At 39.3% G+C, this 26,694-nt stretch overlaps 2 protein-coding genes across 2 annotated transcripts in view; both read right to left on the bottom strand.

The window, feature by feature from the left end:
• The window catches only part of LOC131431455 (dual specificity protein phosphatase 3), a 127,994-nt gene that overhangs the window by 77,874 nt on the left and 23,426 nt on the right, over positions 1-26,694 (bottom strand). The window lies entirely within an intron of this gene.
• LOC131429337 (mucin-2-like) lies at positions 1,396-10,053 on the bottom strand. Its single transcript, XM_058593410.1, has 3 exons — positions 9,987-10,053; positions 9,098-9,927; positions 1,396-2,617 (listed from the first exon to the last, which is right to left on the bottom strand). The coding sequence occupies exons 1-3, from the start codon at positions 10,000-10,002 to the stop codon at positions 1,907-1,909; spliced, it is 1,557 nt and encodes a 518-aa protein (XP_058449393.1). The 5' UTR covers positions 10,003-10,053; the 3' UTR covers positions 1,396-1,906.

Consider the following 26,694-nt stretch of genomic DNA (forward strand, 5'->3'; position numbering starts at 1 on the left):
AAATAAAACCGATTTTTTTCGTCGATATATAACAATGGACGAAACATGGCTCCATCACTTCACTCCGGAGTCCAATCGACAGTCAGCCGAGTGGACTGCATGCGATGAACCGAACCCAAAGCGTGGAAAGACTCAACAATCGGCCGGTAAGGTTATGGCGTCTGTATTTTGGGATTCGCATGGTATAATTTTCATCGACTACCTTGAAAAGGGAAAAACCATCAACAGTGACTATTATATAGCGTTATTAGAGCGTTTGAAGGACGAAATTACAAAAAACGGCCTCATTTGAAGAAGAAAAAAGTTTTGTTTCATCAAGACAATGCACCGTGTCACAAGTCGATGAAAACCATGCTGAAATTGAACGAATTGGGCTTCGAATTGCTCCCTCATCCACCGTATTCTCCAGATTTGGCCCCCAGTGACTTTTTCCTGTTCTCAGACCTCAAGAGAATGCTCGCTGGTAAAAAATTTAGAAGCAATGAAGAGGTAATCGCTGAAACTGAGGCCTATTTTGAGGCAAAGGACAAATCGTACTACAAAAATGGTATCGAAAAGTTGGAAGATCGCTATAATCGCTGTATCGCCTCTGATGGCAATTATGTTGAATAATAAAAACGAGTTTTGGCAAAAAAATGTGTGTTTCTATTAAACGATACGAACTTTTCAGCCGAACTGTTGCAGGTTTCGGTATAAAGTTCTGGAAGTAGCGGTCTAAAATTCCAAAACAGGTGAACAAGATGGATGGACAAGTAATCGGAACCCTAAACCGTAGATTTTAACCATAGTAGCGATGCTCATGTGCTTCATGTAAGACCCTTGCACCGCGATTTCGGCATTTAATCGCTCCATTAATTCACGCTAATACTTGCATTGAGGAAGTCCTTCTGAAGTATACTTTGACAATCTCAGGAAACCGGCATCATGATCTTTCCGATCCATTGAGCCTCCCTTCCAGGCACTCATGCCGCTTCGAAGCACAACTTTAGTCCATTGTAGGGTAATAATTTTGTTCTCTTGCGTATAATAATGAATCCAGCCAAACATGTACTCGAAGTGGAGTTGCGTTCGTCTTTTTAATCCTAAATAAGTATCCAGCGGTAAGCATTCTTTTTTTCCATTTTGTTAATCAAACGTTCAACTAGATGACTTTAAAACACTACGGCACTCAATAAGTACTTGCTGATAACCAAAACTAACTTTCGAAATCTGCGATGCAATTTTAAACTTCTCACTAACTACATATATATGATATCATATGAGATATGATATATGATATCATATGAATGGAGAAGCAACAAATCCACTAAGAAACTGTTAAAGGTGGGCGGGAAATCTCTGAGATATGACCGGATTGACACGAATACAAATATAACAAAATAAAACAAAACTTCATAGTTTACTGAAGATTTATTAATTTCAATTTTCAACAGAAAAAATGTCCTAAACTATCCTTTAGGATCGATTCATTGCTTTTGAAAAGATGTTTCCTAGTGTTAAGCAATGTTAAGATGCGGAGAATTTTTAACTAATGTTTCGCTAGAATTTAAATTAATTTGTTTGGTTCGTAAAAATAGACTAGACTGTAGAGCTAAAGAAGTTTGAACTTCGTATATGTCAGACCTAGAAGATGTAATTTCCTGATTTTTTTTGGAAAGTATATCTTTTCCATCGCATTCCAAATTAAGTCAACTGGTCCTTTCGTACTGAAAGTCTATCAAACACTGAAAATTTGCAAACGTTTTACTATCACCACTTTTATTCCCCTTAAGTTACATAATTATCTTCGCTCCCGTTATCATATATTGATACAGTGCACGTGTTTACCAAGATTGCTTAGCTATTCGTGGATTAGAAGACGGATTAGATTGAGTGGTCTGTCAGCGTGGGTATGCAAGTAAAAATCTCAAAAGGCTGGACACGGAACGTTCCAGATGTGGTCGCAATATAGCTGTTCCTGGTTCCAGTGTTGGTTGGCAGGACAAGAAAGAACAAATAGCCGTCCAAAATGGCAACGGAAGTACTTCGAGCAATCCGGATGTGGTGCGTAAAAGTCTTGATCGACTGCACAAGTCGGCTCTCCGGGTGGTGAGGCTGTAGTGGGCGCCGATGTTGGGACAGTAGTCGTTGGGGCAATAGTTGTTGGTGAAGGTGTTGATACTGAAGTTGGCGTAGGAGTCGCTGCAGTTGGTACAGTCGTAGATTCCGGAGCGGGCGAAGGTGTGGCTGCCGTTGGTACAGTCGTTGGCACTGGATCTGGCGTAGGGGTGGCTGCTGTCGGTACAGTCGTGATTTCCGAACTTGATGATGTCGTGTCATCACCAGGAACGCTTGGAGTTCGTGGTGTTTCAATCTCCTGAACACACACTGAATTCGTTTCGTCGTTGCAGTGCTGTGTGATAACATCGAAGATCAAACCAGCACTGCATTGTGAGGGGAAGGATTCTTCTCCAATACACAGGAAAAATCGAGTGCAATCGTCGGGATCGGGAACTCTCAACACTCCGTCATTTCCTTGGCATGGATTTTGTTGCTGTCCTAAGACATGATAATTTATTCCTAGTATCAAGGCTGCCATGAAAAAAAGTTCTAAAAACACAGGTGTTAAAAAACCGGCCTTGGTTTCATTAAAGAATATTCTATCACTCACTTAATTCATACATTTGAATGTTTATGGTAAAATTATTCCTAACTTCCGTACCACTCGAGTTCCTATTTGATACTGACTGAATTAGCCCTTAGCTGATCGTTTTTATAATATACTATCCAGTAGCCATCAATCATGGTTTCCCAACGTTCGCGCATTGACTTCTAACAGTGATGCATCAATTGTTTGCAATGTAACTGTGTGCAAGAAAGGTTCCATTCAGGAACTTCCGTTCAACACATTTGTATTTATCGTCTAAAGGTCGATAACAATCGAACCATCACTACGCAGGAGGCAATGGACTTGGAAATTAACGCATTCGATAAGAAACCAAATTTTCGATCACGTCAATACCGACGAAGTATCAACGAAAAATTCTTGATTTGCAATTGGTCTGCTAGCACGTGCAGATAATTTATCATACCACTTGAAAAGGAATGTTGTATCATTTGATAAAGCTTCCGGTGGTACAATGTTTATTTTTTCAATTCAATGTGTATTCTGAATTCTAATGATTCATCGATTTTACTATACGTTTCTGTGTTAAGCTTCACTGATTCTGGTTTTCATACTTTTGTTTTAGCGAGTAAGAAAACTATACGATTATTTCTCAAATGTACGTATAATTTGTATAATCAATAGTAGTAAGTCACTGTTCGTGGTTTAGTAAGAAATTGTGTTATAACTGCTTTTTAGATTGCTTAGAAAATTTTACCCATTCGACAATATACTATTCAAATTTGTGCTAGTTTGTAATTTTTGTAATGAAGAAAAACCATACATTGCCATAGCTTAGCTTTGAAATGATAATGGAATTGCCATAGCTTAGCTTTGAAACATACATCGGACTGAAAGCTGAAACTAGACGTATCGGGCTGGCTATAAAAGCGTCGAAAACAAAATACATGACAGGAAGAGGATCTAATGCAGAAACACTTCAATAGTGATATCCAGATGGGTGACGGATGAGTGTATTTGGACTCACTGGTGACCGTCATCGATGGTACCAACAGAGAAATACAACAACATGTTTAGATATAAAATTGTGCATTCTTTGGACGTACGCACGAAATTAACCATTTACAAAACGCTTATTAGACCAGTTGTTCTCCATGGCCACGAGATTTGGACTATGGACTATCCACACGCCCTTGGTGTTCTCGAAAGAAAGGATCTGCGAGCTGGCGTATGAACGGCGAATTGCTATTGTTATGATGGGAGATCTCATACCGTACGTATAGCAAAAGTTCAACGATTGTGATGGGATGGGCATGTCATCAGGATGCCGGACGGCAACCCAGTGAAAATGGTTCTTGAATCTGAAGAAGAGAAGCGCAGTGAGTAAATTGGATCGATCAAGTGGAGGGTGATTTACGAACTAAAGTTATTTGCAAGGATTTGAAATACATGGAACATATTTTTCTGTAAACCGCTGCCTTGGGCGGACTTTCCGGCTTGAGATAGGTTAAACCCACATCCACATCTTTACCCGATTAAGGGTAAATTTCAATATAATTCTAGGAAAACCTAATAATTTCCAGATTTATTTCGGTAGTTTACAAAAGTGTTCTTTAACGCTTACGTCACTTATTCGATAACCGAAAATATAAGCAATAGTACTTTTGAATGTGATCAGTTCCTTTGCAGCTTTCTAACGCACCCTTGTATGTAAAACTCAGTTTTTCCATCTTCGGGAAAATAGTGTTAATTGTATATCAAGAACTGAGAGCGCTCGCCACATTCCATTTGATGGTGATCAGCTCAATTTGAACTGTTCTGCACTGACGAGTCTAAGTCGAAACGTAAAGAAGAGTAAAGACGGTTATGTGCCCTAAGCACAAACTTATGTTAACCCCTTAATGACGATTTTTATGTTATGTCACTTATACGAAAATATCTCCGGCATCTGAAAAGTTTCTTACTAGCCTTTCAAACTTGATTTAATTAAACTTTTCGAAGTTGGTTTAAGCGATAGATGAATTTAAGCTGCAGAAACTGTTATGACATTTGGCTAACCAGAAAATTAAGATTCCAGTGAATAAATACAAAATATCTCGCCGTCAAGCTTTTTGTTTGGTTCTTTCTTTGTAATTTATTTTACATAACTTACCTCGATTGATAATTGACACTAACAATGCAGTATCAATGAGTAGATGCAATATTAATTTGTAAATATTTGCATAGTTTATTGCACGATCTTGGTACTATAATCCGTGATCTTCTATTTAGAACAGACTTCCTGTTTTAATCTACCAAGTGGTGTAATGATGCCTTGCCTATGTCTATGTAGTTTATGAGACCATAATGCCTCTTATTTGAGTTTGTGAGAATCGGGTAAACCGACTCTCAGAAAATGATATGAGTTCGGTTTATAAGTTTTGGCTACAATTTCAGGTACTTTCGGAACAGGGACTAGGAACTGGTATAGCCGAAATCAATTCATTGGGTCAGCAACATTTAACATATCCTACTAAATGAAACAGTTTCTAGCTAAATTCTGTCGAATTGTTTCGTTTTTTGCATTGTCGCTCTAAATGACGAGTTGCAACTTCAAACACACTTTTTTCTTCTGTGAAATTGCTATAATGTTGGGTTTGAAATATTCGATCGCTCATCGATCGATCATCCGGAACCGAACCGAACCGAACCGAAATCCGGTTTACCCTAAATTAATGTAATCAACTAACCTAACGAACTAAGAATTACACGGTTAGTTGAAAGCTCTTCGCTCGATTTTACAGTGTCATGTATAGAAAGACGCTCTTGAAATTGAATTTTCATACTTATCAGCCTGTAATTCCGAAGCTGGATGTTGTATCCGAATAAAATCGATCGGTTTCTATGGGATTTTAGGAGTTTCCATTTAAACCTTAGCTTCTAAAAATTGGTCGAGCGGATTCTGAGAAAATCAAATGCACATTTTTATCAATTTTTCAACATTTTATCCCGTTACTCCTGAACCGAAATTTGGATCTGAATGAAATTCAATGGTGGACTACCTCCGCAACATGTGTTGATACGAAGTCACTGGAAAATGCGAAACTAGGCATCGTCGCAAATTAGTATTTCGATGATTATTTTTTTTACTCCTGTCCCAGAAAGTATGGACGCACCTTGATTTCGCTGTAAATAATTCACAAGTGTTAGTTATTCAAATTTTATTCGATATACTGATAATATTAGACTACTACAACAGAATATTATTCTCATCATTTGCTACTTAGCCGTTGTAGACTAGCTGGCGCACCTTCTTGCGAACGTTCCTCATTAAATTCCGTACAGACGACAAGTTTTGACATTTTTTTCCAATCTTTTTCGACCTGTTGAATGGTGCCTTCGTTAATGCCCGAAATTCCTCAATTGGTCAAAGTTGTAGGCAATTTGGTGGATTCATGTCTTTTGGGACGAAAGTGACATTTTTGGTAGTATACCATTCTACCGTTGATTTCGAGTAGTGGCAAGAAGCAAGATCTAGCCACAAGACAACAGGATCCTTGTGGCTTCGAATCATGGGTAGAAGTCGTTTTTGTAAACATTCCTTGATGTATATTTCGCTGTGCATTGAAGCAGTGGTGATGAAGGTTTTCGAAATCTTACCGCAGCTACAAATTGCTTTCTTACCAAATTTTTCGACTTCAATCGATGTCTCGGACTAGTTTAACACTGGCTCTTCTCGCAACGTATAATATTGTGGTCCCGGCAAGGATTTGTAATCGAGTTTCACGTAGGTTTCGTCGTCCATGATTGTGCAGTTCAAATTTCCAGCAAGAATCGTATTATACAGCTTTCGAACCCTCGGCCTGATCGATACTTTTTGTTTCGGACTACGTTTTGGTTGTTTCTGCTTCTTATAGGTTCGGAGATTCAAACGTTCTTTAGTACAAAGAACATTTGACTTCGAAGTTCCCACTTTTTTGGTCACATCCCGAACTGAAACCTCCTTCTGTTACTCGAACGCCTTCAGTATACGTTTATCCAATTGTAGGTTAGCATGACCTTTTTTTCGACCCGTTTTCGGTTTATCGTCAAAGGTGTTATCCTCACCGAACTTCCTGATTGCATTTCGCACGGCTTTTCACTTACTCCTTCCATTTTTGATATCTTCCTCAGTGACAGTCCGCGTGCTGTGCATCATTTGTACACAATTTTTCGACGTAGTTCTGAAATTTCCTGCTGTCTGCGCAACATCGTGTTCGCTTGAGTATCTTATTTATCATTTAGCTATTGAAGAACCGAATCAGAGTGGATTCTTTTGAAATATCCCATGTATATTTTGATGTGGAACACATCTTTATTTTCTATATAGTGGTGCAAATCAGAAACTCAAGAAAAACTACACGTAGAAATGTGGTCAGGTTTTAAAAACTTACAGCTCAGTCCATTATGTATCAATTAATAATATTATTTCATCATTTGATAGGAAATATTTCTACGTTTCGATTTGAATGTATCAAGCCACGTATTTTCAATTATATATGATTGAAATTTTGATTAGTAGCGAGCAGTGTCCTATTTGGCTGCTAAAAATCTTTGGTATACCGGATTTCCCTGCCATATACGATGGTTTTGAAGGAGTAAGCGAGGTATCAAAGAGAGAGCATCGCTCTGATTGGTCAATCGATGCAAAAGCGAAGCTGTTGGAAGCACGTGAATCTATAAATAGAAGCGAAACGAAAGCTAACGTTCAGTCCTGCTCGTAGCATGCTAGAGGTAGGTTGTTGCTAGACAGCAAGACAAAAACGTGCCATAATACGATTTGAAGCCTTAAGGGCTGATGCCAGTTGTTAGCGTAAAACCGTGTCGCTCGCTGTGCGTATTACATTTCTCTTCATGCTCTCTCGTAAATGTGTAAAATGACTCTCGATGTGGCCGGGTGGCCAAGAAAGTTTTGATATTTTCGGTTACAAGTTTGACTACATCACATAAAATCCAATAAGCTTGTTTGGCAGTCTTGCTGACCCGATTGTATTTCTCTCTCATGTTTCGTTACGTTACCAGGATGCGAGAGCAGAAAAAAATGGTGCCGCCATATAAATGGTCTTACCATTACAAAAATAACATTCACTTAATTTCTATCGCGACAACATATATGTTTTTATGCACTAATCGCATCTAAACTAAATTATCTAGACATTGTCAGGATAGATTTTTGATCCATGCTTTTGAAGGCGAGATATTCAATGAACAAGTAGAAAGTTGCCGTTTTCAGCTATGCAACTCTTCCTTCAGAAAAAAAGACTTTCCCGACCGCTAAAGTCAATGAATCATTCTGAAATTTTCACAGAATAATCTAATCTAATTTTCTAAGAGATTGTCAGTGGGGTTTTTTGATATTCGTCACCGTTTCTGAAGAAAATCAGATTTGAAGCGTGAAAATAGCCCTTTAAAACGCCCTAAAACACACTGGCCTCAGCCCTTAATTGGTATGCTCTGATCTTGTGTCATGCAAGCTCGGAATTGCATGTTATGTCGTTTCCCCATGAGAAATTGACAACTACCCCTGGATAAATTTTGAATGCTTAAGATAAATTTCTAATTTATATTAGATGATCTCGATTGATAATGAGAAATAGTTTATCGCTTCAACCGAAATCGCAGAATGGTAGAGAAACTTAACGCTAAAAAAACTGCTTGCATTAAGAACTTGAACACAAGCTTGGCGAAGAGAACTTTAATTATTGAAATCGCAAGAATGTACAAAGATATAATTGCATGCATTTGGGATAATGGTGTAATTTCGTCGGTTATAAAACAAATGCAAATCAAGACAAATGATGTTCGGTGTTGGTTCGGATTGATTGAACTTTTTGATTGTAGATCATTAGAAATTTTGGTTGCCTTGGTACACATCAATGGCTCGAACAACCCCATGGGGCTGATCCTTGTAGTTTTTTCATTAAATTTCTCAATGCAGACAACATATTTCGATCACTTGAAGAGAAAAAATATTCAAACCAAGAGAAAAGTTTGGGAAACTAATTTCCAAATAATTTCAAACATACTGACACCAATGTATTTATTTCCCGAAAACCTAAAAGAAGAACATTAAAGGGTTATCACTTGCCAAAACCATTAACGGTCATTCGTCGATTAAGACATTGATTATTGCTTTTTTTTCTTGGTCGTTGCACTGTGTTGGATTTACTAATAGATATCACATATCTTTATTCACCTGTTTTCAATAAGATAAGCTTAGGGCGCGACTGAAATTAGCCGTATGAGTTATGAGCTTGTTGTACGCAAATAAAATGTTTATTTTCTGTTGTTTTCACTACTACAAATATTACATATAACATGTTTTATCGACGCATTGGCTAGCAAAGTTGTGCTACCATGGTATGTCTCAAACTACTAAACGCGCCATCACGCCGTTGATAACTAATTAAGTTGTTTGTGTAGATTAAAAGGTGGATTAGATTAAGGAAGGTTATCTTGTAGAATGCACCATTATAATGACCGGGTGGCTGGGCAGGGAACATTCCAGGCATGATCACAGTACTGTCGCTCCTGGTTCCAGTGTTGGTTTGGAGGGCACGAAAGCACAAATAATTGTCCGAAATGGCAGCGATAATACTTTGTGCAGTCCGGGTGCGCAGCGTAGAAATTTTGATCTAATGGGCAATCGATTGTTCCGGGTGGATTTGTCGTTGTTGCTACTGTCGTCGTAAACGTCATCGTTGTTGTCGGTGCCGTAGTCGTTGTTGTTGTCGGTGCTTGTGTCGTCGTCGTCGTTGTTGTTACCGGTTGTGTTGTCGTGGTCGTAGTAGCCGGTGTAGTAATAGCACCTGTAGTTGTAGGTGCTGGTGTAGGAGCTGTTGGTATTGTTGTAGTTCCCGCAGTTGGTGAAGCTGTTGGAGCCGTAGGTACCGAAACAGTCGTTGTAGTTGTTGTTGGTGTTGTTGATGTTGTTGAAACTCCCGGTGCTGGAGTTGTTGTAACTCCTGGTGCTGGAGTTGTTGTAGATACCGTTGTTGTAGCTACCGTTGTTGTAGTTGTTGATACTGTTGATGTGGAAGTTGGAGCGACTGTAGGCGGAGTTGGAATATCCTTAACACAAACTGAGACCGATTCGTTATTACAGCCATTAGTAAGAACGTCGAAGATCATTCCACTGCCGCAAGACATCGTAAAACCTGTTTCATTTATGCACAAAATGTATTGAGTGCAATCGTCTGGATAGGGAATTTCAATTACTCCGCTATTTCCTCGACACGGATTTTCGTCTTGTGCTATGACATAGTAATTTATACCTATGGCAATGGCTACCAGGAGCCACATTCCTAAAGTGATGCAACAATAGTAACATGATCAAAAATTTTTATTATTCGTGACTACTCACTTATCGATTTATGCATCGCAATATTTTCAAACAAACAGTATGTTAGAACTTCACTATCGTCCGATTGCCAAATTAATACTGACTGAATTAAGCTTTGATTATTTGCTTTTATAATATACTTTCGGTACGCCATCAATCATGGTTTCCGGCAGCTTTTACAGAATATAGCCACTTACATTTAACAGTAATACATCAAAACAGCATGGCTTTGTGCGGAGTATGAGTTCGCTGAGAAGTTTCGGTTTTACTCACACACGTTCGTCATAAGTCGATAATAACCAAGCCGTCACCCCTCAAGCAATGCACATGTTGACGCAAGTCAGAAGCGTCTGTTGTGTTTCAAACATAAAAAATGATAACATAGAACATGATTGATCCAAATGACGGATTTGAATTGCTCACGCTTTAGTTTTACGCGTGAAGTCAGTCCTATGCAGCTGAGAATGATTGATTCAATCACTTATATGACATTTTGCGTACTTCTCGAATCGGATCGCACTGAGTTAGCGATTTAGAATCAGCAAGAATTCTTTCTCGGTAGATTTATAGTTACGTAGAATGAAGCGGCTGATACCATTTAAACATATGTCAAAGTTGAATAACCTCTCTACAAGTGAAATTTCGGAAATCAGGTGATATATCTTATAGCTTCAATCTGTCTAGTTTACAGTTTGTTAAGTAAGAGCGTGTCCATCATTGGTTTTTTTTACCAAAAGGGAATTTCTGTCTTTGGGACTTTTAGTTGAACGATTTTAAGAATCAAAAACTTTGTTTTCGATCAATCCTGGTTTATCCTTACGTCAAATGCTCTCAAGGTGGTTGAAATCTTCAAGAAAGTTCCACTATCGAACACCGAAGCCACCTCTGTACTGAATGAAAACGAGAAAAATGCTTTTTTAAACTTGATTTGCCTTCGCCTGATGAAAAATCCTATCGAAAACGTCTGGTCTACATAATGCAGAAGCTCAGTGAGAAACATGTTTCCAATTTGAAGTAGCTTTTCTGACAAATTCGACTTATTTGTAAGACAATTACCCTCGAATATGCCCAAAATTTAGCGGAATGTATACCTCGGAGATGCCAAGCAATAATTGATGCTGGTGGTGATTGTACTCAATATTAAACTGAAGTGCGTTACCTCAGAATGTGTTTAACATATCTAACGGGTGTATTTTTAAGTTTATTTTTTTTAATAGGGATTACTCTATTGTCTGAAAGTTGTTTTGACAGTGTGAAGTGACGTCTCTACTCAGTATTGGTTTACAAATCATCATCAATAGGGTAATTCCAGTACATCTCTTAGTATTTATGTTCGAAATCAGTGTTCATTAAAAACTGTTTATAACGCAAACTTCTTTTCAGTGATAAAGCGCATTTTTGGGTGGATACGTCAACAAGCAAAATTGCTGTATTTGGAGCAAAGAAAATTCACACACAGTTCAAGAATTACCGATGCATCCCGATAAATGTATTGTTTGGTGCGGTCTATAGGCTAGTGGAATCATCGATCCTTATTTCTTTAAATTGAGTAAGGACGACCGTGAATGGAAATCGATACAGAACCATGATCGATGGATTTTTGTTGTCAAATCTTCAAGATATGGATGTGGATGACATGTGTTTTCAACAGGATGGTACCACTTGTCATACAGCAGCCGAAACAATCGACTTATTGGAAGAACATTTCAACGACATTACTTCGAGCAATGGACTGGTGAATTGGTCTCTGCGTTCGTGTAATTAACGCCACTTGATTATTTTTGGTGGCGTAATGATGCCTTTCTCATATCGCTCATATTCTAGTATTTGAACAAATCTAACTGATTTACCCGGCGTTGTTCGGAAATGTTTCGTAAAGGCAAGGCCGAACAAAATTCAAGAAATTGTCCTCCCCATTAATACTCTAATAGCAATGAAACACAACTTAGACTACAACCCGATTGCGAATGATCAGTGTCCCATCTCAGATCTCACAATAATCATAATTTCCATGGTATTCTCGACAAATTGGGTTTATGGTTGAGTCTTTTTGTTAGGAACATTAGGGAAGCCTTTTTCTATATAAATACCTTCCTAGTAACCTCTGAGTTTCATTTAATTTTTTTTTTTTTGGTAAAGAACTCGAAAATATTCGACACGTATTTTCTTATTTCAATATGGTACGTGGAGTTTTCGAGATATGATATTTTTGAAATTTCGCGTTTCCAAAAAGAACCTTTTTTCAACAGCATATATTGTAAAATCTAATAAAGATACAAAACTTCGTCCAAGACATGAAATGTGCGTCTTTTCCTTAGTTTTAAAATAAGCGATTCCATAAAACAACCTTCAAAGTTAATATAATGAAAAATGTTAAAAATAATAAACAAATAAAAAATTTGGGTCCAATTTTTTTCTTTTTTTTTGTTGAAAAAAGAAGCCTTAGGGGTTTAACTCAATCTTGGAAAAGTCTCGAAAGATCAAAACTTTCGAAGCAGTGAATTTTTCAATTACGACCCGCACGCGCGGAGCGTACCGCAGCGCAACTCACTCAAATACGAGCTCAACTTGTCGACACATGTCGCGCCACTGATCGAATCCTAACTTTGCCAGTTTATTGTTAGCAACGTCTCAGGCAGAAAGCGAATAAAATTGGTTGAACGGGGTACCTTCAATTATAAAGACTGTCATGATTGTACATATTGTTCTGTGTTTGTGAGATGTTACCATCGCTACTGGTGTGTGCACTATTAAAAATCAGCTATCATCACCGATAATAATCGTCAGTAATTATCGTTTACATAATCATCACCGATCATCATGACGGACATCGTTTGATTTTCTGAGAATTGTATTGGGACAGTATTATCAAGTAATCAAATTTCACTACTTAGTGTGCGGAAAATATCGTTCCGTACAATATTACGACAGTGATGTTACACAAAATCTCACACACAACTATAATCGATCATTCTCATGATGATTGGCCATGCAGCGATTTTTATTAGAACCGGATGATATTCAGATATCGGAAGTAATCTTGTAATCAAATTGATTATGCTATTTTTACAGCTTCCAATACGCAATATCATTTTTTGCAATTACAGATACAAAGGATTGTTAATTCCAGCTGGTTGAGACATCCCGTATAATTAAACGCTTTTTAGCGAGAATCTGATTTATAGTAGTAACAGGAGCACAGAATTTTGCTGATCATGAGTTTGAACTATTGTTTGGAATCTCTGTTGTTTTTGTTCATCAGACAAGCGAAATCCTGCGCTCCTGTTACTTTTCTGTATGAAATTCAAGTAAATGGTGCAATAGCCTCATGAAACAGCAAGCATAATATCAAGCAGGACTACAACCTGACAACAACTAACAAGAATGTGGAGACTCCAAAAGGAAGCGAGGCGTTTCTAGCTTGAGTTTGCGGTTCAATACATAGGGCACTAGTCTTACAAGCCAGTTTTCCTATGTTTGTATGCTTCGACACAGAAGGATTCTTAGGGTCAGTAGGATTGTAGTATTAGACATGCAATAATTCTGTACGCTATGAATCGGCTGCGAAGTCTGTCGAAACAGAAAGGCACAGTTCCACAAAAGGAATGTAGACAAGAGTTAACTTACTTACGTTTCGCTGAATGATTAATTTCACCGAAAGCTGTTTCGTCCAATGGGCTATTTTTAACCGATGAACATGTTTCTTAATAGTAATTGTTCAATTTTACTGCAACTAAAATGCTGGTCTAATGCGGCTACGCCTCATAGTTTTTAATGACCTGCTGTCCGACTGAGGGACAACTCCCCGCTTTGGGTAATCCGGGCAAACGCAAGCAACTAGAACCTTCAGCCGTCTCGACTTGAATCATCTATAACGAACAAAAGATTGGGCTAGCACTGAGTGAGCTACTTGTATAAAAAGGTAGTGTACTATTTACTAAAGAATTTTAAAAATAAAAAAATATTGCTATTTTTCCTAATACCCGCCCCTTAAACCATTTCAGAAATGCAAGAAGTACCTGTGCCATGTTTGGCGGCAATCCGTTTAGTAGTTCCGAAGTTATGGCGTTACAAACATATATAGATTAGTATTATATACAGTCTGTTACATAAGTTCGTGGTCACTGTTGTGAGAAACACGAAAAGACTCAACATGAAAATACTTTTGAATATTGTTTTATTAGATCAAAAACTTGCATGCAAATACATTAATAGCAAGTCTAATCCTCTTCAGCGTTAATAATGGCTTGACTTGACACCTTCGAGGCACAGTTTGAGCGAGATTTTGCGCGTATTCTTCTGAAAACGACCTCAAAATTTGTGAATTAGACGAACAAGCTGTTTCAAATTGTGTGGTCGGTTTTTCCCAAACTTCATCTTCATTTGAGTCCAAACGTTCTGAATTGGATTGGCATCGGGCGACTGAGAGGGCCAATCTAAGGTCGCGACACCATTTTGCTCCTTTACCCATTCAAGACGTTTTTGCATATTATTTGCGATCAAATGTCTGCGAACAGTTCCGTACGATATATTTAAAAAAATTTTGATCAATTTTGAAGTACCTTTCGCGTAAAGTTAATGTCGGATTCTTCAAAAAACAGGTCACAAATCACTTTTTCGTCTTTTTCCGACAATACACCGACAGAACCGCGATTTGGAAAGTCGTCGACATTTTTCACCTCTTGCAAACGATTCACCCACTTACTCACAAACTGTTTTTACTTTCGCATGTATTTCGTCGCGGCAGCTTGGATCATTTTGGAACCTTTCGTTTGCGAGCACAAAAGAAAACTGCTTCGAAGCACGTAGCGTACGCGGTACTCAAGTTGGAGAAATGCTGAAATCGAATTGTCAACAATAGTTAGCTGATTTATTATCGCATTGCATCAAGAACAACACTGTTCTCTATGTTAAAAAAATATCACACCATTCCACCTTGCCGATCGCGGCGCTCTTTTGTAGCAGACTGTAAATACTGTGGTATTTTTCAAAATAATTGTTAGTGTTAGTTAGAAGAAAACAAAAAAAAAATGTTTCTGCATCAACTAATATAACCTACAGATTGAAATAGTGCTTAGATCGGTTAGACCATCTCTAAGAAAACGAAGTGGTTCTGTCGGGACCGGAACCCAGGATTAATCGAAATCGGTTCGTATGGCCATAACCTAACATGACGTACAAACTCTATAAGTATACGAATTCGGCATTGTACGGTTTACAACGAAGGTGTAAATTTTTGCTGCATCCGAAAAAAAATCGCCACTTTTTTTATAAAACCATAATACCTTTCATTTGTTTTCGGGCCAGTTTATAGTTCTTTTGCGGTTTTTGTTTCACCACTTCAAGTGACGGTATTAAACTTTCCACATCCCAACCCTACAATTCTGGAGCCGAAAGTCGGATCCGAACGAAATTCAGGAATATATGCCCCCTATTTCGAACTGGAAGGATTCTTAGTGTCATGAAATTGTTACAGCAGCCATGCACTGATTTTGTACGGTATGTAACTTTGTGTTAAATTTCCTGCTCCAAATATGTGCATAAGAAGAGATGTAAATGTACAAGATATTTTTATCTATCCTGAAAACCCATAATTGGTTTGGCTGTCTATTGATAGTGACTACCAATTGAATTTTTTTACGTGTCGTCAAAAAGTGAGACAACTAAGTGCTCACAAGTTCCTATCTCATGCCTCCCCGTGTGTCTGTGATGAAATTTGGTCAATAGAACGGCGTCGACTGGGTGCTATCGCTGTCTGCGTTAGTAGCAGAATGGAAGGGAGCGAATTGGTTTGTATGTAATAGTTCATTTAAAACGCGAACATTTTGGACAATTCTTCAAATAGGCCAAGTATTTCGCCTTGCCGTTCAATTGTTGAAGCGTATTTAAAAGCTTGATGCGACTTTGAATTGTCAACTTGTTTTCATGAAAACCGTTTGCAGCATTTTTTTGCAATTATAAATTAGCATTTTGCATATCATTCTTATATAATTTGTCGGGTAGAATTTTGAGGTTTTTCAGAATGGGTCTTACAACATTTAGCGTGCTATCTTGTATAAACTAAAGCTTGGCGAAGTTGTGACAACTATTCCTACGATCGGGTCCAATGTGGAAACAGTGGAGAATATTTACTTTACCGTCTGTGATAAAATTCGACCATTGTGGCATCATTATTTTCAAAACACACAAGGATTCATTATTGTGGTTGTTACAAATGATCGCAAACAAAGCTTCTTCAAACGGAAACAATCCCAATCCCCTTCCTATTTTCATAGGGCGAAGTATTTCTCACACACTATTTGCGTATAAACATTAACTATAACCTATCGTATTAACTAATTGAAATTATCATCTCGATCTAAGCTCCTTTGACTCCATTTATTTTTTAATGAATACAATTTTCTACTAACAAAAATACTTTTCCCGTGACACTTATGGAGTGCGCAGTAGTGTATACGGCCTCTAGTAACAAAAAGTGTTGGACTAACATACCTACAACCGGACCTGGCCAGCACCGGTACTGATCAATGAACTCTGGGGTTATCAGAAGTTGCATGTTGAAGGTTGATTTGCGATTACCAGGTTTGATCTTCCAGAATTTCACTGTGCAATTTCAGCTGATCCCGATTAGTAACGGAGTTGCAACCAGGGGTAGCCGTTCAAGCTCAAGCACTGTGGGTGATTGTGTCAAGTTTTGAACACACGATGCCCTATAATTCCCGAACCGGAAGTCGGATCCAAATGAAATTTCATATGAAGCAAAGCTTGTGAAAATCGGTCAAGCCATCGTTGAAAAAAGTAATACCGTTTTCGTTTTTGAAGCTACACACGGGAGACTTTGACTCCGAATAAAACGAACACGTGGTACGGGTCCCAAATAACAAATCATAGAAAAAGCAAAAATAAACAAACTTGCATGGATGTCGAGGTGCGACCCAAGAAAATTTTCAGAGAGAAACTACGCGATTGGAGTCCGATCTAGAGCGATCCCAGGTTGCTAAAACAAACATCTCAAACAGCACTCGGGCTGCTCTGATCAATAAACGAAAACGGTAGAAGTGAAATCCATTTTAGAATATATGACAATTATGGGAAACCGGGAACCAAGACTGTAGGTGATTTCAGACGAACAAAATCCAAATCAAAACATACCTGGCAAAGTAAACGTATTTAAATGGGCTTTTCACTAAAACATATTTCTGTGACTGCATCGAACGGAAAATGTTACAGGTATATTCTAGTACAAAAACTGGATAAATATATTGACTGATTATGGTTCGAAGAGCATCGTTTTCCTGCGGAATGCGTGTTAGTGGCTCCGTTAACATATCCGCCCAATCCCTTTTGCTCGCTTTTTGGAAGAAGTAGAGGTGGTCGGGTAAGCATTGTTTTAAACCTTAACCCGACCCGTACCCAAACGAAGATTAAAAAAACCCTTCTTAATCCACCTTGTGGTGTGATAATGCCTTTCTCTTCTTTCATAACAGTCTCATGAAAATATATTTCTTTTATTAATTTTCATTACTATTTTTATTACTTTTATTATATTTTATTACTATTACTATATTACTATATTTTATTATTTTTATTAAATATGTTCGGATACTAATTTTGACACCAATTGATTCAGATTGATTCGAGTAGTTCACAAAAGCATGCTTCAGTGTTTATGTCACACAGTCAGCATCATTTTTCCAAACTAGTGCTTGACATTTGCGCTGCCTATTTGTATGAGAACAGTGATGCTAATCTAAAAAAACCTATTTTAATCCACCTAGTGGTGTAATGATGCCTTTCTCATATTACTCATTACATCATAAATATAACCGTGAAATTCGCAAAAACAACTGTTTCTTGAATAGGATAATTTGTTCGGATCTAATCTCACAAACTCTATAAAACCTGTTTAACCTGTAGTTCCGGAACCGAAAGTAGTATCCACAACAAATTAAGGAATTCCTTATGAAACTGTAAGACTTTTCATTTGAACCTATAAGTTTGTGAAAATCTATTCGGCCGAAATTCAATAGCAAGCTATGGGACCATAATACCTTTTATTTGAATCTTAGTTTGTGAAAATCGGTTCAGCCATCTCTGAAAAAAGTAAGTGCATATTTTTTTCACTTTTTTGGTTCATATCATCCTATATCTCCGGAGCCGGAAGTCGGATCGGAATGAAATTCAATAGCAGGCTATGGGACTATGAGACCTTTCATTTGAATCTTTGTTTGTGAAAATCGGTTTGGCCATCCCTGAGAAAAGTGAGTGCATATTTTTGTTACATACACACACACATACACACACACATACACACACACATACACACACACACACACACACACACACACACACACACACACACACACACACACACACACACACACACACACACACACAGAGACATTTGCTCAGTTCGTCGAGCTGAGTCGAATGGTATATGACATTCGGCCCTCCGGGCCTCGATTAAAATGTCGATTTTCACAGTGATTGCATAGCCTTTCTATATGAGAAAGGTAAAACCCTTCTCAGTCCACTTAGTGGAATTTTCATATATCTTGAAAAATCACCATAGGGGGGAGTACATGAAATTTTCGAAATCGAAAAAAAAATTTTGAGCCAAAAGGCGTCGAGATTTAGTGTCATCTCGAAAAAAAATTTTTTTGAAAAAAATCGACTTTTTGGGATCAAAATCAAAATATCAAAATTTTTCCAAGTCCAAGAAAGTTGGCTTTTTCAAAAAATTTTATTTTTTAGATGACACTAAATTTCGATGTTTCATGCAGTTTTAAGAGTTTTGGCATCAAAAAAAAAAATTCGATTTTGGAAATTTCATAAATTTTTCCCCCCTATGGTGCTTTTTCAAGATCGAAAATTGTCAAACCTTTACCACCGGGCAGCACCCCTTACGCATGTCCGATTTAGCTCAAATTTTGCATGAAGGCTTTTTTCAAGGAGTTTAAACTTTTGAGCACTAGAGCTTAACGAAAATAGAGGTGATTCCAAAATTTTGGCACCCTTATATAGATATAAGAGCGGTAAAAATCAACGTGTTTTGTCGGTTACGTCACTAATACAATCATATATCTGGAACTAAAAGTCACAACCATTTGATCTTCGAACTTGATCAATGGCCCGACAGTAGCTTTCAAACGAGCCCAAGTTTGTTAAAATCGGCTCAGCCACCTCTGAGAAAATTGAGCGCGTTCAAATACAACGCTTTTTGTCGGTTACGTCACTTATACAATCATATCTCCGGAACCAAAAGTCTAAGCCATTTGATCTTCGAACTTGATCAATGGTCCGACAGTAGCTTTCAAACGAGCCCAAGTTTGTTAAAATCGGTTCAGCCATCTCTGAGAAAATTGAGCGCGTTCAAATATCTTCGAAAAGTGCACATACATACACACACACACATACATACACACACACACAGACATTTTCCGATCTCGTCGAACTGAGTCGAATGGTATATAACACTATGGGTCTCCGAGGCCCCGTTCGAAAGTCGGTTTTTCCAGCAATTCTAATACCTTTCTATAGAGAAAGGCAAAAACTTACCCGAACCCGAGACAAATTTTTCTTACATACCCCGTAAAAATCTTTACTCGAGCCCGAAAACAAATACCCGAAACCGGACCATCAAATCTAAGCTTACAATTCCACATTAATAAGCTTTTAAGAAAAAAACTAGTAGTAGGTAATACCATGAACTGAAACAAATGTATCCCCAGCAAGCCGTTCTGGTTTTATTTATTCGATCAGTTCTTCTGTCAAATTTAAAACTGGTCTACGATGTCGTTTTATTTTTTGTATATTTGTAAAGTAAAACACTGCTGGGGTTGCCAGTTTTTCTTGTTATAAAATTCAGATTTATATTTTGTAACTGATAAAAATTATGCCTCCAGAACTAGAACACTACTGAATATGTCCTTACTTTTGGGATCCTGACAAGGATCTGACTTTAGTGTCCTGGAAAAGACTATTTGGTTACGAATGATTCCGTTTGTATTCCAGGAAATAGGGCGCCATTCCAAATCATTTACAAGTTTGGACCTAGATGATCGTTCCACAAGTCGTAAGATCGTTTATATGTTTCAATATTTCACACATCTTAATATTTAAGTGAAAGATACTATCAAAATGTGGTATTCATTTCTGGCATTTAGATGAGCCAAATTGTGGAAATCTCTACGATATAAAACACAGTTCGGAATATTTTTCTTGAAGGCGATGCTGTCAAATGCTAACATTATTTGCATTAGTTTGGTGCGAATTTCAAATTATTCTAGATTTGCACTAAACAGATGATTTTTACTTTCGATTTGCAAATAAATAATCTTGACAGTTCTTTAGATAACATTTAGAGCCATTAGAACAACTGATTTTGTGTAATGTACCCATTTTTTTCACTTTTCGTTCTCTTTTTCTTCAATGCAAACGACCAGAAGCTGGATGATGCAATCATTCTTGTTTGAAGCGAAACTCACACTGCGAATGACCAACAGCAGATATGCTCACAGATGAACTAGTTGTTGTTTTTCTGCGTTTAGGCTTGAGAAACGGAACCTTATATTCGCCATTGACTGAAGCACCAGTTGAATAATGCCGGGTGTAGTTCTACTGCCTCGGCGTAGATGGCAGCCTGCGCACTCGATGTGTCTCCGTTCACCGGATTATCATAGACTAAAGCTAGCAAACGTCCAACAGGGACCTTTTTATAGATTCGGTTGATTTTGAAGTTTCGTGTTTGGACCTATTTTTTTTTCACTATTTAAACAATTCTTTCGTAATAAACGTGGTATTAATAACAATCTTACACCTTTTTCCATTCGTTTCGTGAAAGAATTATAGAAAATATTCGAACAGGGAGAAAGTTATTAGATAATCAAATCTGGAGTAATTTCGTTACACTTTCGTGTTGTGAAATTTTGAAAATGCACCCAGGTGAGCATAGTACAGAAAGACGTAGTCCTACGTCAAAAAGCTTGAAATTAGATTTTTAAAAAAGCTTTTTGAATCCACCTAGTGGTGTAATGATGCCTTTCTCATATTACTTATATTTTCAAAAACATCACTAGAAGATTCTGTAAAATTTCTTTTTCTGGAACCTGAATAAAATCAAAAACTTCCTTCGGTATAAACTACCATCTCCTTTTCATTTTGTAAACAATTATGTCAAGTTAATAAAGATTTTAATTTAGCAACCCTGCACGCTATACAAAGTTGAACAAAGCACGCTGTGTGCTAGGCGGTGAGTTTTCTTCTTCTTCCGTACCAACACGTACCGATTTTGCATAATTTTGTATGACAGTTTGAAAGTTTTGATACTTATTGCATTATGATTTCGGAACCGGAAATCGGTTCTGGATGAAACACTGAGAGCTTCAATTTGAATCATGATTCGTGAAAATCGGTTTAACCGTTGATGGGAAATCGAAGTGAGTTCCGGTTTTGAATCTTTTCTTCACTATTACCGGTGCGTTTGGAAGCAGAAATCGGGCACTAGTAGTCTCAAAGTAGATTTATGTATCCACCAACTAACAAGGTCTGCCAACTAGATGAATTTATCAGTGAATGTTATAAAAATGTGCAGCTCGTTTCGCCATCGCTTGTGAAAAAATACACATGTTATTGAAAAGTCTTACTAATCTGTACTGTACTGTAATACCGGAATCGGAAGTCGGATCTGGATCAAATTCTCGGGAACTTTTCGAACAATTTCAAGACTGATAACGTGATGATCAGTGACTAAAATGCGTGTTTCGGAACGAATAAAGCGGGTGCGCTTCTTGATGGAATACCCTTTTAATACTAACTCGATTTCAATTTCCCATACCCTTTTATAACAGTTCATTATAGGAAAATACAATGGCTACAGAAATGAAACAATCGAATTCAACTTGATAATAAGATAGCCCGATAATTTATGATGGTATTGGATGTTCTCGCGTTCGTTGGAGGGCTGTCCTTAGATTCTGCCACAACATAATCCGCCCACCAAATTCCGTCGAGGAATTTCTGTTCCCTTCCGTCCTGCCGCATACTCATCGTCTTCCATGGGAATTCTCCGAACTCTTCTCACGTCCCGTCTAGTTATGCCATTTACCGTTTTGATGGCAACTACCCTGACTAGGTCGTCAGCTCCTGGGAACACCTCTATTATACGACCCATTGGCCATTGCCTTGGCTTTTCGTTATCACCGACCAACAAAACAAAATCTCCTACAACAAGATTTCGAGCAGATCTATTCCACTTAGTCCTACGCTGAAGGGACAATACGTACTCAGACTGCCATCGAGCACGAAATTCTTGACCAACTCGTTGAACATACTGCCATCTGTTTAGTGATCCAACTTGACGCTCTAACATATTAGTTTCAGGAATAGCTGACAACGATCGCCCGACGAGGAAGTGTGCTGGCGTAAGCGGCTGTGGTTCATTGGGGTCATCGGAGAGAGGAGTAATCGGACGCGAATTCATGCAGGCTGCTATTTGTGCGAGAACGGTACATAGTTCCTCGAAGGTGAAACGATTATCACCACCGAACTTACTCAGGAAACTCTTTGCCACCTTGATGCCGGCTTCCCACAGTCCACCATGGTGTGGTGACCGCGCTGGAATGAATATCCACTCAATTCCTTTGTTGGTGAAAAAATCAAATGTTTTATTGTCGTGTTCGGTTACGTTGATTTGTTGATATAGTTCACGAAATTTTCTAGCTGCTCCTCTGAGATTAGTGGCGTTGTCTGAATACACCTTATTAGGCAAACCATATCGACAACTGAAGCGAGTGAAAGCTGCGATAAATGCAGAAGAACTGAGGTCGGATACGGCCTCTAAATGAACGGCTCGTGTTGAAAAACAGATGAAAAGAGCAATGTATCCCTTTGTCCCTACGGCGCCACGCGTTCGACGACCGATGACATTTACTGGCCCGGCGTAGTCAATGCCAGTGATGGAAAATGGTGGCAAAGGCTTCAGACGATCCGCTGGCAATTGTCCCATTAGTTGGGTAGTTGGTGCAGGTCTAGATCGGAAACAGTCAATGCATAACCGGCAAATCTTTCGTGCAGCACTCGCCCCTCGAACGATCCAATAACGTCTGCGTATCGCAGCCAAGAGTGATTGTGGGCCACAATGAAATTGCTCGTGATGCTCATGGTGAAGAACTTCTTCTTCTTCTTCCTTTCTGGTTGGCGTCACCTCACTTGAGATGACGCCGAATTGATGGCACAGCAACTAAGGCTATATTGCCAGTTAATTTTCGTTTATAGTCCAGTGGACTTTCTTTTCACTTGACTACAAGCGAAAATCTCGCTGTGTGGCTGCGTCGAATCGTCAAAGTACGGCTGAAAATCCTTTCTTTCTTGCGAAATACTCGAATTTTCCCCGGACTAACACGATGCAACGTGCTCACCCGTTGAGAGTTTCACCGGAAGTGTGGTGAAGAACAAGTGCCGTGAAAATTGAGCGATGAGGTAGCAAGATAGGATGTTTAGTGTCGTAACTAAGCGACGATAGCTGTAGCCTACCGCCCACCCTAAGCAGATGATTTTCGTCCAGGAAGGGCTTCAATTGTCGGAGAGAGCTGGTATGATTAACATCGCCATTTCTATTGAGTTGATCAATTTCTTTCTGGAAGTGCTGACCTTGAACATGTCTTACATAAATTTTCATTGCGTCGTTTATTTCAATCGATGTCAAGCGAGTGGTTGATCTGTTGGTTTTATATCGAAATCGTAGAATACGAGCCGTAATGCGCAGAAGAAGTTGCAGATTCGGATAGTACCTGGCCAACATTTCATCCAGAAAGTGATTTTCGTACACAGTCAGACACACGACACCAGCAGCGCGTTGCTCTCGGTCTATTTGCCGTCGTTGAACAGCATCAAGAGCAACGAACTGTGTTGATTTGTTACCCTCGCTTGTAATACGCCTCGTAGGTCCATGCCACCAGAGAGAATTTTTCATTATTTGGTTCGGTAAAGCTCCTCTTGTAATCAGGTCCGCTGGGTTGCAGTGAGTATCCACATGATGCCAGTTGATGGCGGGAAGGTGAGTGGTGATTTCTGCAACACGATTGGCGACGAAAGTTTTCCACCTTGAAGCACCAGCAGCAATCCATGCCAATGCTACCGTTGAATCCGAGTGAGCTCGAATGTCGTGGAATGACAAACCTAATGACGTCATCACGTTCGCCATCAACCGAGCTAAGATGACCGCCGCACATAATTCCAAGCGAGGTAGAGTTGTGCGTCCATTGCCGATAGGCGCCAGCCGAGATTTGGCACACAAAAGATGCGATGATGTGTTACCGTGGTTATCTGCCGCCCGGATGTAAACACATGCACCCATGGCTCGCTCGGATGCATCACTGTAGCCGTGCAGGTGAATGCGGGTTGCTCGCTGTACGCTAATCACTCGCCGTGGAACCTGTAATGAGTTGAGATCGGAAAGACTTTGCTCTAACATCAACCATTGTTGAACTAACTCACCGGGGGGAATTTCATCCCAGGCCACCTTCAGTTCCCATAACAGCTGCATGACCAGCTTCGCTTTCACGACGATGGGAGCCAGTAGTCCTAGCGGGTCGAAAATGCTGGCAATTTGCGAAAGTATGGTTCGTTTCGTGGGCTGAAGGATCTTGTTCGGTATGTTCGAGAATAGGAATTTTTTTTTTTTTTTTTTGTTTCAATTATAGAGGCTTTAACATCTTAGGTCATTCACCTCTTCGGAGCAGAAAATCTTTCTGGCCCTATGTGCGGGGTTGGGAATCGAACCCAGGCGGGCTGCGTGAAAGGCATCGACTATCCCATCACGCTATACCCGTCCCGGAGAATAGGAATTCGTCACTGCACGGCTGCCAGTGGATACCGAGAGCCTTCACGGTGCAAGCATCGTTGATTTCTATTGATGTCTTCATTTCGAGGTCAGCTGCAGGAACACCGTCCAGAAGTGCTACACTGTTTGACGCCCACTTTCTCAGGTAGAATCCACCGGATGCAAAGATCGCTGATAGCTGTTGTCGTAGTAGAATAGCGTCTTCTTCGGAGTCCGTACCGGTTAAGACATCGTCCACGTAGGTACCTTTCATCGCCTTCTCGACAGCAATTGGGTATTGTTGTCTGTGTGATTCCAGTAACTGTTGCAGGCATTTTGTTGCCAAGTAGGATGCGCTTTTGGTCCCGTAAGTGACAGTATTCAACCGATACTCGCGTATAGGCTCATCACTCGACCATCGCCAGAGGATCCGTTGGTAGTTGCGCTCAGTTTCGTGAATGTTGACCATTCGATACATTTGTTTTATATCACCGGCAACTACAAATGCAGGAACACGAAAACGAAGAAGTATGTTGACCAACGAGTCTTGTAGAATGGGCCCAGACATAAGCACGTCATTAGGAGATTTGCCGCTGGTTGTCTTCGCAGAGGCATCAAAGACGACACGGCATTTTGTGGTGGTACTATCTTCTTTGACCACGCAGTGATGGGGAAGATAAACGGCGTTTTTAGGTGCTGGGTACTCAGCAAGCGTCATATGCCCAAGCTCGAGGTACTCTTGCAGAAATGAATGGTACTCGTTCTTAAGCTCAGAATTTCGATTTAATTTTTTCTCGATGTGGTTCAGACGTTTTTCAGCTATTTGTCTTGAATGACCCAGTTGAGTCGGTAGGTGTAGAAATGGCAGACGAACTGTAAACCTTCCAGTATCGTCGCGAATAGTATGCTTGAGGAAATATTCTTCACATTGCCTTTCTTCCTCGCTGAGATGTGATGACGTTATATTGTACTCTTCGAGCTCCCAGAAACGTCGCAGTTGTTGGCAAAGACTTTCATCAGATGATGCCAGCAAACATGTTGACACCTTACTGTGTGACAAAGGGGAAGTGTCTCGATAACGACCAGCGACTATCCATCCTAATTTGGTATTTTGTAACGTGGGAAGGGTGTCGTCCGCACTCAGGCTTATTTGGCCCGGCTCAAGCAACTGAAAGAAAAGCTCAATACCAAGTAAAACATTGATCTTACCAGGGCAATGGAACAATGGATCCGCCAGATTGATCGAACTTGGTATTGGCCAACTGTTTATATTGGCTGGTTTTACCGGTACAGTTTTTGTTATCCCTTCTAGTACCATGCACGGTACAGCGGTGCGATAGTCCGAACAGCGAGATGCAATTATAATTTGCACACATTTGTCTGCATGTGCTGGTGTAGATGAAATTCCTTCGAGGTCCATGTCCGCTTCTTTCATTTCCAGACAAAGCTCCTTAGAAAAACTCTCACTGATAAAACTCACTTGGGACGCACAATCCAGAACAGCTCGACAAGCGTGAGGTCGACCGAATTTGTCCAAAACATCAATGGCAACTGTGGCAAGGAGGACGTTCGATACATCAAGATTGGCAGTAGGATCAAGGGCCGAAATCAATGATTGGGCGGCCGAACTACTACATTGGCTTGACGTATGTGAAGATGACGGGGTTTGTTGGAAATGCCGTTGCTCAAGAGCCGCATGAAGTAAAGTATGGTGGAGAAAACCACATTTTCGGCAATTTCCCGACTTGCACGTTTCACCGGGGTGTCGTTTCAAACAATTGCGACATAGTTTTTGTCTGCTAACGGTAGTTAACCTATCTTCACTGCTCATGTGGAGGAATTTACCGCATTGATAGAGTGGATGAGATGGTTTGAAACAAACGTCACAATTGGGTGCAGTATTAGTGG

The sequence above is a fragment of the Malaya genurostris genome, chromosome 2 (genome assembly GCF_030247185.1).
Source record: "Malaya genurostris strain Urasoe2022 chromosome 2, Malgen_1.1, whole genome shotgun sequence".
Classification (NCBI taxonomy): domain Eukaryota; kingdom Metazoa; phylum Arthropoda; class Insecta; order Diptera; family Culicidae; genus Malaya; species Malaya genurostris.